The sequence below is a fragment of the Rhinolophus sinicus genome, linkage group LG02, assembly GCF_036562045.2.
Source record: "Rhinolophus sinicus isolate RSC01 linkage group LG02, ASM3656204v1, whole genome shotgun sequence".
Taxonomy (NCBI): Eukaryota; Metazoa; Chordata; class Mammalia; order Chiroptera; family Rhinolophidae; genus Rhinolophus; species Rhinolophus sinicus.
In genome coordinates, this window is record NC_133752.1 from 17,046,682 (window position 1) to 17,061,534 (window position 14,853).

At 45.0% G+C, this 14,853-nt stretch overlaps 1 protein-coding gene across 3 annotated transcripts in view; it reads right to left on the reverse strand.

Moving 5' to 3' along the window:
• SEL1L3 (SEL1L family member 3) overlaps positions 1-14,853 on the reverse strand; it is a 97,810-nt gene that overhangs the window by 77,076 nt on the left and 5,881 nt on the right. For all 3 annotated transcript variants that reach the window (XM_019743864.2, XM_019743863.2, XM_019743865.2), the window contains exon 2: positions 6,834-7,407. In XM_019743864.2, coding sequence (XP_019599423.2) covers positions 6,834-7,407 — 574 coding nt within the window. The remainder of the gene's footprint in view (positions 1-6,833; positions 7,408-14,853) is intronic.

Here is a 14,853-nt window from a genome sequence, read left to right on the forward strand (position 1 = left end):
TTCCAACCTGAAGAAGTAAAGCTAGAGCACAAGTAACTCGATAATGCTTTCCAAACACAGGGCATTAAAAAGGCAGTGGTGATCAGGTGTTTTATTTTCCTTAAAGGCAAAGTCTGAGAATAAAAACTCTACTTTCTAGCAAGTATGATTTAGGTCAGAATTTCCCCCCAGAAGATACTAGGCAGGGACGTGAGTGACTAAGAAAGTCTGTGGCATATGCACTACTAAGAGTCTTAAGCATAAAATGTATTCCACTCCCAGTAATTTATCCTCCCTACAAACGTGTGCACAAAAATACATGTACGAGGATGTTTGGCAAATCCTTGTTGTTAATAGTAAAAGACGAGAAATGACCTGTGTGACCATCAGCAGGAGACAAGTTAAATAAATGATGGACTGTCAGGCAATGGAATGTTAAGCAGCTATTGAAAAGAATGAGGTTGTGTAGTACATACTGATACAGGAAAGTCTCTGCCGTATTGTTAATGAGTGCGGGACGGTTTACAGTATCCTTCGTGTATACAAAGAGAAGGGGCTAGCCACGTAATGCTTACACGTGCAGGGAACATTTCGGGAAGGAGACACAAGAAACCAGTGCTATGAAGTTTGCCTCTAGGACTAGGATTAGAAGACGGGGGTGGGTGGAAACTTACTCTTGCCCCAAAACCCTTTTACACTACCTGAATTTTTTTTTTTTTTTTTTTTTTAGCCAGGTCCATGTATTACTGTTTTGGCTAAAAGAGAAGAGAACAACATCTCTGAATGTTTCCACCCAGGCAGGGAGAAGGAGCCAGCCATATTCAGAGGCCACCCGACCCTGGGCCTCCACAGATGCTCCATCCGCTTCAAAGAGACAAAGTCCAATAGGTGAGGAAAACAGAATGATTCACATCGGTTAAAAATTCAACTTAAAAGGAGTGTTCCTCCTCATTTAGAACCTGGGTTCGGACTGTATTAGCATATTTCAGAGGTGGCATAGCAAAGGCGAAGGAATCAGGAAGCATGGATTCCAGTTAAACAAGCACCATGAGCCTTGGCTTTCCCCTCCATAAAGAGCGGAAGAGAATTATTCTCGTTCCCATGGGAATATTATGAAGATTAAATGAGACAATGTGCAGGAAAAAGTGTTTTGAAATCATAAATGGCAATGCAGATACAAGGTATTAATTAGTGTTATTACTGAAAAACTCAGACCACTGTGGTTAACGGGGGAGCAAAAGGAACTAGGTCTTTTTTTCCTAAAAGTGCCAAATACATCGTTCTTACAATCACAAAAAGTATCTTCATGTCATTGACTTGAATAGTCCTGCTGCATAAACTGATATTTCTATAGAGACAAGGAAAGTCAGGCTCCAATATTCGACTTATACTCTTCTATTAGTTTGTTGTAATGGAGTTTGTTTGTTTTTTATAAGAAATCATTCTTCCAATCTGATGAATGTGAAAATGAGAGTAAAATTTTAGGGAAAGGAAAAGAGAGTGGAAAAGAAGGGAACTGCCATGTCCTCCAGTGTCTGAACGAACAGGAAAGACTAGAACCATGTTCACACAGGCAGACATAGGACAGCATGTTTAATCCGCCTTGGCAGGGCTCCAACCTACCTTTCCAGTCTTATTTCCTGAATGGCCCATCTGCTCTTCCAATTCTACCTGAACGAGTAACATAGCCTGAGTCCTGCTATTCCACATTCCCTGTGGCAGACATTGGTAGTCAATCCACATGACACTCTTTTTCACGAGGCACAGACCCAGCCTCAGAATCCTTCTCAACACCATGCTCTAGGGAGCCACACCCGATCAATCCCAGCTGGGGTGCAAGATGAAACCTATTTACCACCCCTAACCTCAAGGGATGCAGACTTATTACCATTCCCCCATCCAGCTGCATTTCCCTTCTGCCTGGAGGCCCTTCCCTCCATTCCTTTTCTAACTACGAAAACTTCCAGTCTCTGTTCAAATGTCACCTCTTCTGTGAAGAAGGCTCACAACGCACCTAACACATCAAGACCACTCAGTCACTTTTTCAGGTGAAGGAACGTCTTGAAGAAATAGGGAGTGTAGAGTAATGGTTACGTGTGACATTTGGGAACCAAACTACCTGGATTCAAATCCTAGCTCCCTCATGAATAGCTGTGTGACCTCAGAGAAGTCACTCCACCTCTCTGAGTCAGTTTCCGCCTCTGCAGATGTGACAGTAGTGTACTGGGCAGATCTAAGTTAGATACTCACCTAAAGAACTCAGCACCGTGCTTGGCACACAGTGAGCAATCAGTAATGGAAAGCAGCTGTTCCTACTGGTAGCTGCGTTTCCCCTTCCACATAACTACCCAAAGACAGGGACAGATGGTGCCTGCATCTTCAAACTTCCAGACTTAGTAAAGAAATTGGTACATAGTAGGCGCTCAATCAGTCTTTGGTTAATTGACTAGAACCTGACACACATCACACAGGGTGGTGGATAACAACAGTGGGCTAGGGGAGGCTACAGGGTAGAGAGCTCATTTCTGATTATGGGGATCAAAAACAGAACAGAAAAGAAAAAAAGCTTCTGGGGTAGAGTGGGGAAAGGGTGGAAATCTGAGCTGCCTACAGCAATATCAGTATGATTTTGCCAGGAAGACACGACACGTGGCAGTTGTGGGGCAGGTGTTGGTGGGGAGTGGACAGTCAGGGACAGCAGCTATCCCAGGTGAAAGGGACCACTGCTTCAGCCAAGGCATAGGGGCGCGGCATCAGACTAAGCCAACTCAAACTCCAAGGGCAGGTCCCCAGGGTGAAGGTGAGCGCCTGTGTGGTTACAGAGGATGGCTGAATGGGGGGCTACAGCCTTACCCAGTGTAGCCCAAAGGGGCTCTCCCTGGGAAGCAGCGGTGTGTGCGTGCGATCCTCAGGGAAGGCACACGGCAGCCCCGTACCCGCACACGCTCCCTAATGTGGCAACACAGCAATGGGAGGGTGCTATCACAGTGTGATGGTCACACATAATCTTAAGAGAGAAAAAGGTCCATGCCCCTTGGCTAAGAGCACTCATCACGCAGTCTCATCACTCAGTCCACAAATAGTCACTGCACACCTGCCACCTGCAGGCACTGAGCTAGGCATCGGAACAAAACAAAACGGGATCCTGGCCTAATGGAGCTTGAGTTCTCGAATGGAGACACTCAAACAGCAAAAAAGCAATTAAATAGAGTTCATTACAATGTCTAGTGGCAATAAAACTACAAGGACAATAAAGGTGATAATGACAGGGGTGGGGGTGCCAGGGGTGGGGCCGTTCTCTTAGATAAGGTGGTCAGGGAAGTCTCTGATGAGATGACATTTGAGCAGAGTGAAGGGAGCAGGCCAGGCAGGTGATCTGAGGAGGGAGCAGTAACGCACAAGTCCTAGAGTGGGAATGAACTTGGTATGTACAAGGAGAAGCAAGCAGGCCTACGTGGCTGGAACAGGTGTGCAAGGGGAGCACAGCAGGAGATGAGGCCAGGGAGACAGGGACAGGCCATGGTAAGGGATGTGGGTTGCCCAGTAACTGCAAAGGGAGGAACCACCTGCAGGAGGTGACGTGCCCCGCTTGCACTGGTTACCGTGTGGGGAATGAGGGCAAAGCTGGGAGGCCATCGGCAGGCTGTGGCCGGAGTCCTGCCAGGGACTCATTGGTGGGGCTTAGACCATAATGACAGCAATACACATAGTGGGAAGCAACTGAGTGTGCAATACAGTCTGAAGAGGGAAGCAACAGCCCAAGCTAACTGCTCTCAATAGGATGTGATAGGAAGAGAAGTCCAGGGCACCTAGGATTGCCAGCCCAGATGGTTGATTCCTTCCTCTAGATGAGATCATGCACGAGTCAGGGACACGTGTGACTGCGGAGGGACAAGAGCTAAGGCCTGGTCCCCTCCCCCAGGGAAACAAACAACAGTAAGTGGAGCCACAGGCGTGGTGTGCCTGGCCACCTATGCCCCAGATGCCTGGAATGCAACAGAAACAGGTGCACCAGAGGCCACATGGCTGAGCCTGGGCACACACGTGTCCTGAGAGAATGCCCACTTCTCACTCAGGGGAGGTTTACTCAACAGGGACGGACAAAAGTCTGCAGCACCTCCACTGAAAATCAGACTACCAACCTGGCCTGGCACGGGTGCTGGCAAAGGAGATAAGCTGCACGCGCGCACACACACACACACACACACACACAGCCCTCGCTGTGAGCTCAGGAGCCTAACCTCAGCCTTTGGTGCGCGGACACGCCAGCCGTTCTCATGGAACACCATGCATGGGACTTTGGCTCACTCGCTTTTGATAAAGGAAAAAGAAAATGAAAGCAAGTCAGGCGGTGCTTCAGTTCAGATGCCCTCATAGGACACCAGGCACTTGACACAGAAAATGTTCCCCCACACCCCACCCCAGTGCTGGCTGCAGACCGTGACCAGACATGAAAGGTGCCCCCACTGCTCCCTGTGCCATCTTGTTGTTCTGACTTGACTCTAGTTCATCCAGAGCCAAAGAAAGAAGTCCCTGCTAAGAACAAGCCAGAGGCCTGGTCCCTCCCAGCACGCAGCTGATAGCAAGAAGAAAGGTCATAGACACTTTCCACAGGGCTGCTACAGACGCTCTTTTACTATGAACACATCACAGCCGTGTAAGCAGAGCTGGTTTTGAGGGTGCACAGAGCTTCCCGCTATGCTCAGTGACTTTGACTCAGAAAAGGTTTTCCTCTGCATTATGCTCGTATTGGATTGATTCTCACCCCAAAAGTAATGGTCTGAAGGTGAGGAGAAACACCTGAGCCCTGTGAATACGGGAAGGAACAACAAAAGGAAGAAAAGAGGTTTCACATTTTTAAGGGTATGTTCGGGTGCCCTAAGAACTCAGTCAGTTCATAAAGGACTTCATTTGAAGACTTCCAGCCTGCAATTCAGTCATTCTTCAATGAGAAATATGTGATTTGCCAAACATGAAATGGAATCATTAAGCCCTCACAAAATTGAAAGCGAAGCACAACTGTGGCCACGTGTGTGCCCCATGCTTCCTTCTCTTTAACAAATGAGGTCCCCTCGTGGAAGGCATTCCAGACGGAGGCTAGCATGGGGTTCTGCCTGGAAGAGGGATGCACACTGACTATCCAAATGCATGCAGCTCAACAATTCCAGACATTTAATTACCACCCGCCCTACCCTCAACGCACACACACAAGAAAGGAATTTGCCTTCTTCTGGATATCTCTTATTTAAAGCACCGCACAAATGTGGAGTAAGCCAGACACAGAACGAGGTTATTAAAACAAATTGTAGGATATAATGGAATAGAATTACACACACACACACACACGTGCATGTAAAAACTGGTGGGATCTGAATAAAGTCTGTAGTCTAGTTCACAGTATTAGATCCATATCAATTTCATGGCGTTGGTACTACACTATAGTTACAGAAGATGTGCCCATTGGGGATGCTGGGGGAAGGACACACACGACTTGCTACCATTTTTGCAACTTGCTGCAAATCTATAATTATTTCAAAATAAAGAGGTGATTTTTTTAAAAATGCCAAATGTGATGGTTCTATGGCAAGTGGCCTCTGAATAGCTACAATGTTTGGTTACACAGGCTGTTACGTTTTCATTATATGCAGGGCTATTTTGGGATGGCCTCAGGAAATACTCATAGGCATTGTTTTTGCCGTGTCCTTAAGTCACCTTGTCCCAAACCAGTTCTCTTGAAAACTGAGGTGTCAGCTATGTCCCATGGAAGAGTGTGCTGTCACAGACCCTTGGATTTCCTCCACCCATCAAGCCGCCTGGGGGTCTGACCACAGTAATTCTAGTCTCACCAGCTCTGCGCCTGGGCTAGAGGTTCTCAAGCTGTAGGGTGCGTCAGCGTCATGGATATGTAAATGCTGATTCCAGGGCCCTGGCCCACAGATCCTGACTGAGTAGGTAATGGATGGGGCCTGGGAATGTGCATGTGCAACAAGAGTCCTAGGTGATTCTGCTGCAGTGTGTCCTAGGGCCACACTTTGTAAAATGCTACCAGACCCGGGTCGTACCTGGGAGCAGGGTAGAGAGAACTGGCAGGCACTCAGCAGGTGCTAGGTGCCCCTTGCACCAATGGAGAGAGCTTCAGACCCTTCTTCTAAGTGCAAATAGCCAGAGAGCTCCAACCCCCGTGCTTAAAAGAGGCTGAAAAAGACACAGGCGACTCCTGTATGGATCCTTTCATGGCTGTGACCATGTGGTATTTAGGATCAGATACAAAGTTTGGACTCTATCATCCTCAGGGCTACCTTTTACTGAGTGCTGATTATGTGCTAAGCAAATTATATCTCATTTGATGCTCACAACACTGCTCTGAGGGGATTGTTATTATCCCCATTTTATAGATAAGAAAACTGAGGCTCTGGGAGCTCCAAAATTACACAGGCAGAAAGAAAGTAGAAGAGCCAGGACTGAACCCAGGTCTGCTTGGCTGAAAAGCCACATCTGCACTAAAACTGACACTGGAGGGATTTTTGAAGGGAGATGAGAGGAAGATTTTCCCAATCCTTGTTTCTACGGCGTTACTGCTCCTTTCCAACTTAAAGCAGATCCAAAACAAACCTGTCAAGGTCCTTCCATGGCCCCTTTGTCCCTCTCGCACTCTCATCTTCAGTCCTGTTCTCTCCTGCTTTCTCCTCTCTTCACCTTTTTATTTCCTCTTTCCTCCCGGAAGTCCAAAATTACAGGCTCCATTCTCCTTATCTCCCCCACGGCTAACATAAGAGTTTTCTCCCACCATTCTCGTATGATACAGGCCATCTGAAGAAATGAGAGTTAGGTTCCTAGCAAGGCAAATGACCTACCATTTTCAAAGGTACACTGGGGAATCTTGTTTGCCCGAAGGCTCCAAATATAATCCACGTTCCACTCCAGGCACACTTGATGGTCTTTGAAAGGGCGTTCAAAAGGTGGCACTGTCTTCAGCAGAGTATAATTCTTTGCTACAGCGTGTAGCAAGTTTTCCTCCAATTTAACATTCATGGCTCCACCACCACTATGTTTGTGAGTAATCCAGGCGCGCAGTACCACCACGGATACGGAAATGGAGTGTCTGATGAAATAATCATCTCTGTAAACCATGATGCTAGGAAATTTCACATGGACTAGATGTGTCCTGCTGGTGTGGAGGTGTTTCTCATTCTTCCACCTTTTTTTGTACACGGGAATGCTACTTCTGAAATCAGATGAAACAACGGCTTCCAAATTCACAACACAAGGCTGAGAGCATAAATACTCAACCGAAACTTCAGAAATATTGCGAACATTTCCTTCAAAGACAGTGAAATAAATAAAGTCTTTATAAGCCACGCTCTGCTCGGCTTTGGGTATCACCGACGTCGTCAGGGAAGTCTGCCTGCCCAAAGACGGTACAAAATTCTAAAAGGGAGAAACAAAGAAATATGAAAAGTTTAAAAATCATTGTATTAACAGATATGTGAATCGTGATTTTCCTGGGATAAAAAAATATCCATCTACATGAAGCAACAAATGCAGAAGATAAAACATACTGAAACCATTACTGAACAATTAGAGAAAAACCAACACACGCAAACACAAATGAGGATCTGGCCACATGAAACTCTCTCCCCAGACTCGGTAGCATCTGCTGATCAAAATGTGACTTTCAAACTCCATGGCAGTCATTCCAGAGTTGGTTTCCAAATGGAGGAGCTAGTTCATAACACAGCCAATCACAGTGACTCTGCCTTAGAGTGAAAAGAGACAATCCAGCTTCAGACATTTCCAAACTATTGTCCTGACTTCAAATGCTGGAGAGATGCAGCCAAATCAAAAAGTGGGAGAAGAGTCCAAGGTGCACCCAAGCGAGACCACAGCAGGGATACCAAGCTGGCCTCTTTCTCCCCCAAGAGTTCTGAGCCAGGACGAGCATGCATGGTGGAGGGACCAGCCGGAAGTTTCTATTGCTCCAAAGCACACACAGGTGGGCTTGGACCACAGACAGTGTTGTCTGATTCTTTCATCATGAATGATGCTACAAGGGCCAAGAAAGATTTTAGCTCCCTGTTTATCTAGTTCTCTAAATGACCAGGCCCTCTCAATGTGGACAGTCCTTCCAGAAGAAATTTGGGAAGTTTGGCCATAAAATGAAAGCAATGTTTGGAGCGTGAGGCACTGATGTACGGGTGCCGAGAGAGCTCTTCCAAATAAGACTTTGTGAGTCAGGCGTCCAAAACACAATCACAAAAAGGTTACTTTGGACCACTTCACACCCGTTAGAATGGCCATGATAAAAACAAACACACAAAAATAACAAGTGTTGGAAAGGATGCAGAGAAACCGTGTGCGTTGCTGGTGAGGACGTAAAATGGTGCAGCCACTGTGGAAAACAGTACAGTGGTTCCTCACAAAACTAAACATAGAATTACTGTACGATCCAGCATTCTACTTCTGGGTATACTCGTATACCCAAACAAGTTGAAAGCAGGGTCTCAAAGAGATATGTTTATAGACATACACCCATATGCCCAGTAGCATCATTCATACCAGCTAAAAGGTGGAAACAACCCAAAGTCTGTCAATAGCTGCATGGATAAGCAAAATGTGGCATATACCCACAATGGAACATTATTCAGCCTTAAGGGAGAGGGAAATTCTGACACATGCTACAATTGGATGAACTTTGAGGACATTATACTAAGTGAAATAAGCCTGTCACAAAAGAATAGATACTGCATGATTCCACTTATATGAGGTCCCCAGAGTAGTCAGATTCATAGAGACAGAAAGTAGAATGGTGGCTTCCAGGGGCTGGGGGAAGACAAAGAGGAGTTACTGTTTAACAGGCACAGAGTTTCAGTTTTGCAAGACGAAAAGAGTTCTGGAGATGGATGGTGGTGGTGGTGGCACAACAATGTGAATGTACTAAATGTCACTGAATGATACACTCAGAATGGTTAAAATGGTCCGATTTTATGCTAGGAATATTTTTACCACAGCATTAAAGAAAAAAGTCACTGCGGTCTTCTCCAAAGAAGGAAGAAATAGGGATCCCTTTCTTCACTTCCGGTTTAGGGCTGTAGGAGAGGCAAAGGTGGCTAGGGCAGGAAGATGGGCATCAAGGAATCATGTTTCCAAGTGGCAGTGACACAAGGCTGAAGACGGCCCGTGCTCCAAACTGTAAACCAGCCCTAAAGAACCACAGCCCCAGGTGACAGTAAATCTGGTGCATCTAGGAAAAATGTTATGGAAGGAATGGTCTTATTACATTTGGGCTTTGAGGGATGAAGAGAAGTTCTTTAGGTGGAAAGGCAAAGGAAAACACTGTGCGTGGTATGAACAGCTTAAGCAGGGACAAGAAGGGACAGAGAAGCAAAGGTATTGGGGGACCAGCAAGCAGTTTGGTTTGGCCAGAGACTAGAAGGGAGGGATACACACAAAAGGACAGGGGATATGAAATTGAAAAGAAAGGCAGTGCCTGGCTCTGGAGGACACTGAATCCCTGCCCAGGGAATGTGGGCTTTTATTCTAGCGACACAAAGAATCAATGAAGGTGTCTGTAAAGGGGGGCGGTGTTTCCATTTTAAAGCACTGACAGTCAACTAGAAACAAAGCTGACAAACAAGAAGAATGGACAAACGACATAGCTCATGGATAAGTAGATTCTCACTCATAGCAAGAGAAATGCAAATTGAAACTACACTGAGATGCCATGTTTAACCTAGTAGAGTCACAGAGATCAAAAAGCCCAATAACACAGCATACTGGCCGGAATGTAAAGAATCATGGCTTCTTATGTACGGCTGTGGGAGTGACCTCTGTGGACCCCAAACAGGCAGTGTCTGTCAAAAGTATAAATGTCCCCACCCTCTGGCCCAATAATTCCTCTCCTGGGGTTTTATCCTACAAATATACTCAAATCTGTAAAAAATGATGTTAGGTACAGCTTTCTATTGCAGCAGTGTTTATAATAGCAAAAGATGGAAAACCTAACTGCCCGTTAAAAGAGGGCAGTACATTACAGTACATCCGCGCAGGATAAATTACAGTACATCCGCGCAGAGTACTACACGGCTATTGAAACAAGGAAGGGCTTCATGTGCAGGCAATGGCATGATCTTCAAAGTTTGGGGTTTTTTTTTTGTTTGTTTGTTTGTTTGTTTTGTTTTTAAAGTAGGTTCAGAAGTACCATTTGGGTTTTGTTTTTTTTAAAAGGAAAAAATATATACATGTTTTCTTGAGTACACAAAGCATTGGCTTCTTTCATGGAGAGGGATGAGGTGATCAGGAGACAGGGTAAGAGAGACCTGCGCTGGCTATCCCTATTTATCTTTTGAATTTCGTACTACATGAATATTCCCCCAAAATAGGGGTGGGGATGGAAGCATCAGTCCTAAAAAAATGAAAATAAGAAATGCAGCTTCTTCAAATTACAGAGAAAGACTAGGAGGAGGCCTGGCCATTCCTTTTCATTAGTCATGGGAAACTTGTGGGAAGAAATATGTAAAGAGAGGGGTACAGTCCAAACTGCCCACCCCCACAGGCAGAGGTTTGTTTTATGTTCTCATTTACACTTCCAAATTACAGGGAGGAAAACAAATATAAAAATAATCTTATAATTGGAGGCAGAGAATGCTAGCGCGGATGAGCTGGCCCACCCCATGCTATGGATGAGGAAATATCAACGGCCTGGGACATCACCCAGCTGGTGGCTTAGCAAAGGGCGAGCCCAGAGGCCCGGCGCCTTTTCTGCACTTGCACTCCCACTCCCACATTCTCCAGCCCGCAGCACACACAACAGCAAGACTAAAGAGTTGCCATTTCATGGCTGCCTGAGAACTCCAGGCTGAATTCTGCTTTAACATGAATATGCACCCAGCATTTGTCCACAAGCGGCGGTGTATTCATTTGGCCGATACGCCAAGATGCGGCCCCCTTCTCAAAATGGAAGTCAAGCTGGTTAAGCCCATAACAGAGTTCAGCCAAAGCCAGAGAAGCTGGTGCTGATGGAAGCTGGACCAGAAGAGCGGTCAGTGGGTGGCTGGCACTGCTCATTCTACACGCCACCAACGCTTCCCTTCCTCCATTCCACGGGGAGGAAACGTTTGCTTAGGGAGACAACAGGAAGCAGAGTCCAGGGCGTACTGTGGTATATTAAATATCAGGCTGCGTTCTTGTTCAAAGAATGACTTAAGAACTTTTCCTTGTTCTCTTCCTATAAAGTATACTTTAAAAAGCTACCCAGGCCAAGTTCTCCACTTTATTTATTTTTTTTATCATATTTTTATTGCTGATGCCAGGAACTCCAGGGAAAACCTCTTTTAAACAGAATACCGGGGGGAAAGACTATTGGATTTCACTAGGTTTCACGGCAAAGTGCAGTTAATAATCACGTTCATTATTTTACATCTTGGTGCTGAAAATGCACCCGCCCACTTTGCGCTTTTCCCCGTGAATAGGCGCAGTGTGCTGAGCGCGGCTTCGGTTCTGCCCGACGACCCGTAACGTTCTAGACCTCAGGCTCATCACTGCAGAGATCGGTGGTGACAGATGAGAAGGAAAAAGGGTAAAGACACCTGACTGCATATCCTCTCCAGGGTCTTCCCTTGAAATTCGGTTTTAAAAGGAATCTCCATATACTTATATGAACATTATTTTATTTTCACCTGCTTCAAAGCACAGTAAAAGTAAATCCAAGGTTTATGGGTTTTAGACATACACTATCCAGTCCGGGAGCCACAAGTCACATGACGCATGCAGAATGTGGCTGGTCCAAACTGAGTTGGGCTGTAAGTGTAAAATATTCACTGGACTTCAAAGACAGTATTAAAAAGGGATGCAAACTATCGCAATGCTCTTATGCTGATTATATGAAGTGATAGTAGGATACAGTGAGTTAGATAAAATATGTTACTAAAATTAATTTTGCGGTTTTTTGGTTTACTTTTTTGATGTCACTACTAGAAAATTTGAAATTATATATGTGGCTCACATCATATTTCTACTGGATGGCGCTATTCTAGATTTGAGGTCAGCAGACTTTTCCTGTAAAAAGGGACCACATAGTAAACATTTTAGGTTTTTAGGCTACTCGGTGTCCATCGCAGCAATTCACCTCTGTTGTGGTTTCAAGAGAGTAGCCACAGACAACTCATGAGCGAATAAGCATAGCTGTCATCCAGTACAACTTTACAAAATCAGGAGGCTGGCTGGATTGGCCTGTGGGCCATAGTTTGTCCACCACTGTTCAAGATTATTAAACTTTTATTCTAGATAAAGTTTTGAAGAACGCAAAGTGACAAAAGACACACTTTTTAAAAGAAATTATCATATAGGAGAAATGAGATGAATAACCCGGTTAGACATAATTTCATACATATGTAGTTGATGGGGCTTGATGTGTTATTTTGCTAAGGTTTCCTGGTGGTGGTATTGCCATTTTGCTATTGTTTCTTTCAAGAAAGATCTAAGAAGATGAGAAGTTGGAGCTGGGCTGGGCAAAAAGTTATCATTTTGTAGACTGAAAAATATTACTGACTAGGTGTTTTGTCACTAAAAAGGATTTACTGAGCATAAAGAAAGGGTTGCAACACAGTGCATGCAGACACGGCGAGCCACACGCACTCTGGCCTGTGTGCCAAGGTGGAAGGTACTATTTATAGAGGGGAAAAGGAAGTTAGAACCATAGAGCTTCGTTAAACACAGAGTTCTTCTGTAGGGTTCTCCAGGGTAGGGTTCTCATGATTACGTAAAACATGAGACCTTCCATAAGCCCTAGCTCCTCCCACAGACCCTCCCGACTGATTATGTTTGCTTAAAGATCCAGTTCATCTTTATCGATTTCATGGGCTGGAAAAGATTATTCGAGAAGTGGGAAAAGCATGAGTGACAGCTAGGATACAAGAGAAAAAAAACTTCAGTGATGGGGCAATGTTTTCTTGACGTGACGGGTGTGCAGGCCCCGAGGAGGATGTCAAAAATCAACGTGGTTTTAGGAGCATGGTCTAAATCCCTCAGGAAAGCGTTACATTCTTCAGTCTTTTGGGCACCTATGCCACGTAGGAAGCTGACATCTCGTGCATTGGAGCAGACCCAGCGGGCAGCTGCTACACCATGAGTTGTGGCTACCTCTGTTATGCACAAAACCAACACCGATTAGCAACACATCACACTCTAAATATTGATTAAACTGAAGCTGATTTCCTGGCTCAAGTCATGTGTGTGGTTATAAGCTGTTTCCTGCCAGGAAAACAAGGCAATTAACTTGAAGAGTTTCAGCTACAGGCATGACACGTGTCCAACCTTCATAGGTATTTTCACATGCCAGGTTGCATTAACATGAGCTAAAAATTACCCAAACTTTCCTTTGTTTAGAAATTATGAGGTCAGAGTCCACATCTTATTCATTGTTATGTCTCTGGCTTCTGAGATAGAGCTTGACACACAGTTGGATTTGGTAAGTATTTCTTGATGAAATAAAGTACTGTTTACGGGCATTTCTGCCTGGTGTCTCAGTGGTCCATCCCAGGGCACCTGCTTATAAACCAAAGGACTTGATCCAACCGTGAGTCTCCACTACCCTTTCCTGACATTCACAAGTTCTTTTGGGGGTGGTGGGGGGGCCTCGTCATTTCTCTATTTTCCACCCAGCCTCATCAACCTCCTTCCAAAGAGCCCCTTCCCTCTGGCATTGCCCTGGGCCCCTAGGAGTCAGAGCTGAGGTGAGGGACTGTGAGAGCAGGGAAGGTGGCACTTCAGCACCCACCTTACCCACAGAGGGTGGACTCCTCCCAGCTATCCAGTCCCTCTGAACCTTTCAGACAACTGCCCTGCATTCTAGAACGTTCCCATTTCTCCACACCAAAAATACAAAGTACATTTTTGTAATGTCCTATCTCTCCACCCCCCGTTAACTCCGGTTCATCTGGCAAGTTCATCCATGTTAATGTGATAATGACAAAATACTGCAGTAATGTCACATATCTGCATTTCTATGCCAGTCTGGTGGAGATAATGCCTTAAAAGCAAAGACCAAATGCACTGCAGCTGTAAGTAAGATATCTGGGGTGTAGGAGGACATTTTTGTGCCTCTCAAATTATGCCATTTAGGCAGCCACATAGACGCTTCACCTTGGGAGCTACTGATCTGCTCTGCGCACAATGAAACTGGGCTCTGAAAGACGCAGGAGCCCTCAAACATCTGTTTCTACCAAAAGTAAGCTTAATCAAAGTCAAGTTTGACAGTGTCACACACAGTCACAAAACACAGATTCTTTTGTCTTTGTGTAATTGTGTATGTATTGAAATTTATTTTTTTTTTAAAGAAAGAAATGGGTCGGTTAATGTGTATTCATGATAAAGGAGCCAAAATAGGAGATCTAAATGCATTCAACTCAGCCTTGGAATCGAGAAACAGATGAATGTATGCATCTTCTAGAAGGAGGAAAAAAAAAAAATCTATCAATACGGCCTAAACTTCTTTCAGGATGAGTGCATCTGATTCCTTTAAACAAAATCAATAAGAAGAAACTCTATTCAAATAACCCTCCCTTATTCTAAAGAGCTGAGAAAACTTGGCTCTTTTCTGTACATGATCCACTTGTTATTTAAGGGAGAGACAAAGAGATTGGAAAATCTTCCCTCATTCAAGTCTCTCTATGGGAAGTTCACTTACGCTTACATTTGTATGTGGGTATGTCTGATACGCAAGTAATAATTGACTGTTTTTCTCACTCCTGCCCATTCTGCCCCATGGGTCACCTCAGAAAGCTTTGGTTCATGAGGGCTTTCTCTCCAAACTAGCCGGATCAAACTTTGCATAGGTCGAAAGGGTAATTGCATTGGCTTAGAAGGCCTACTTTGCCA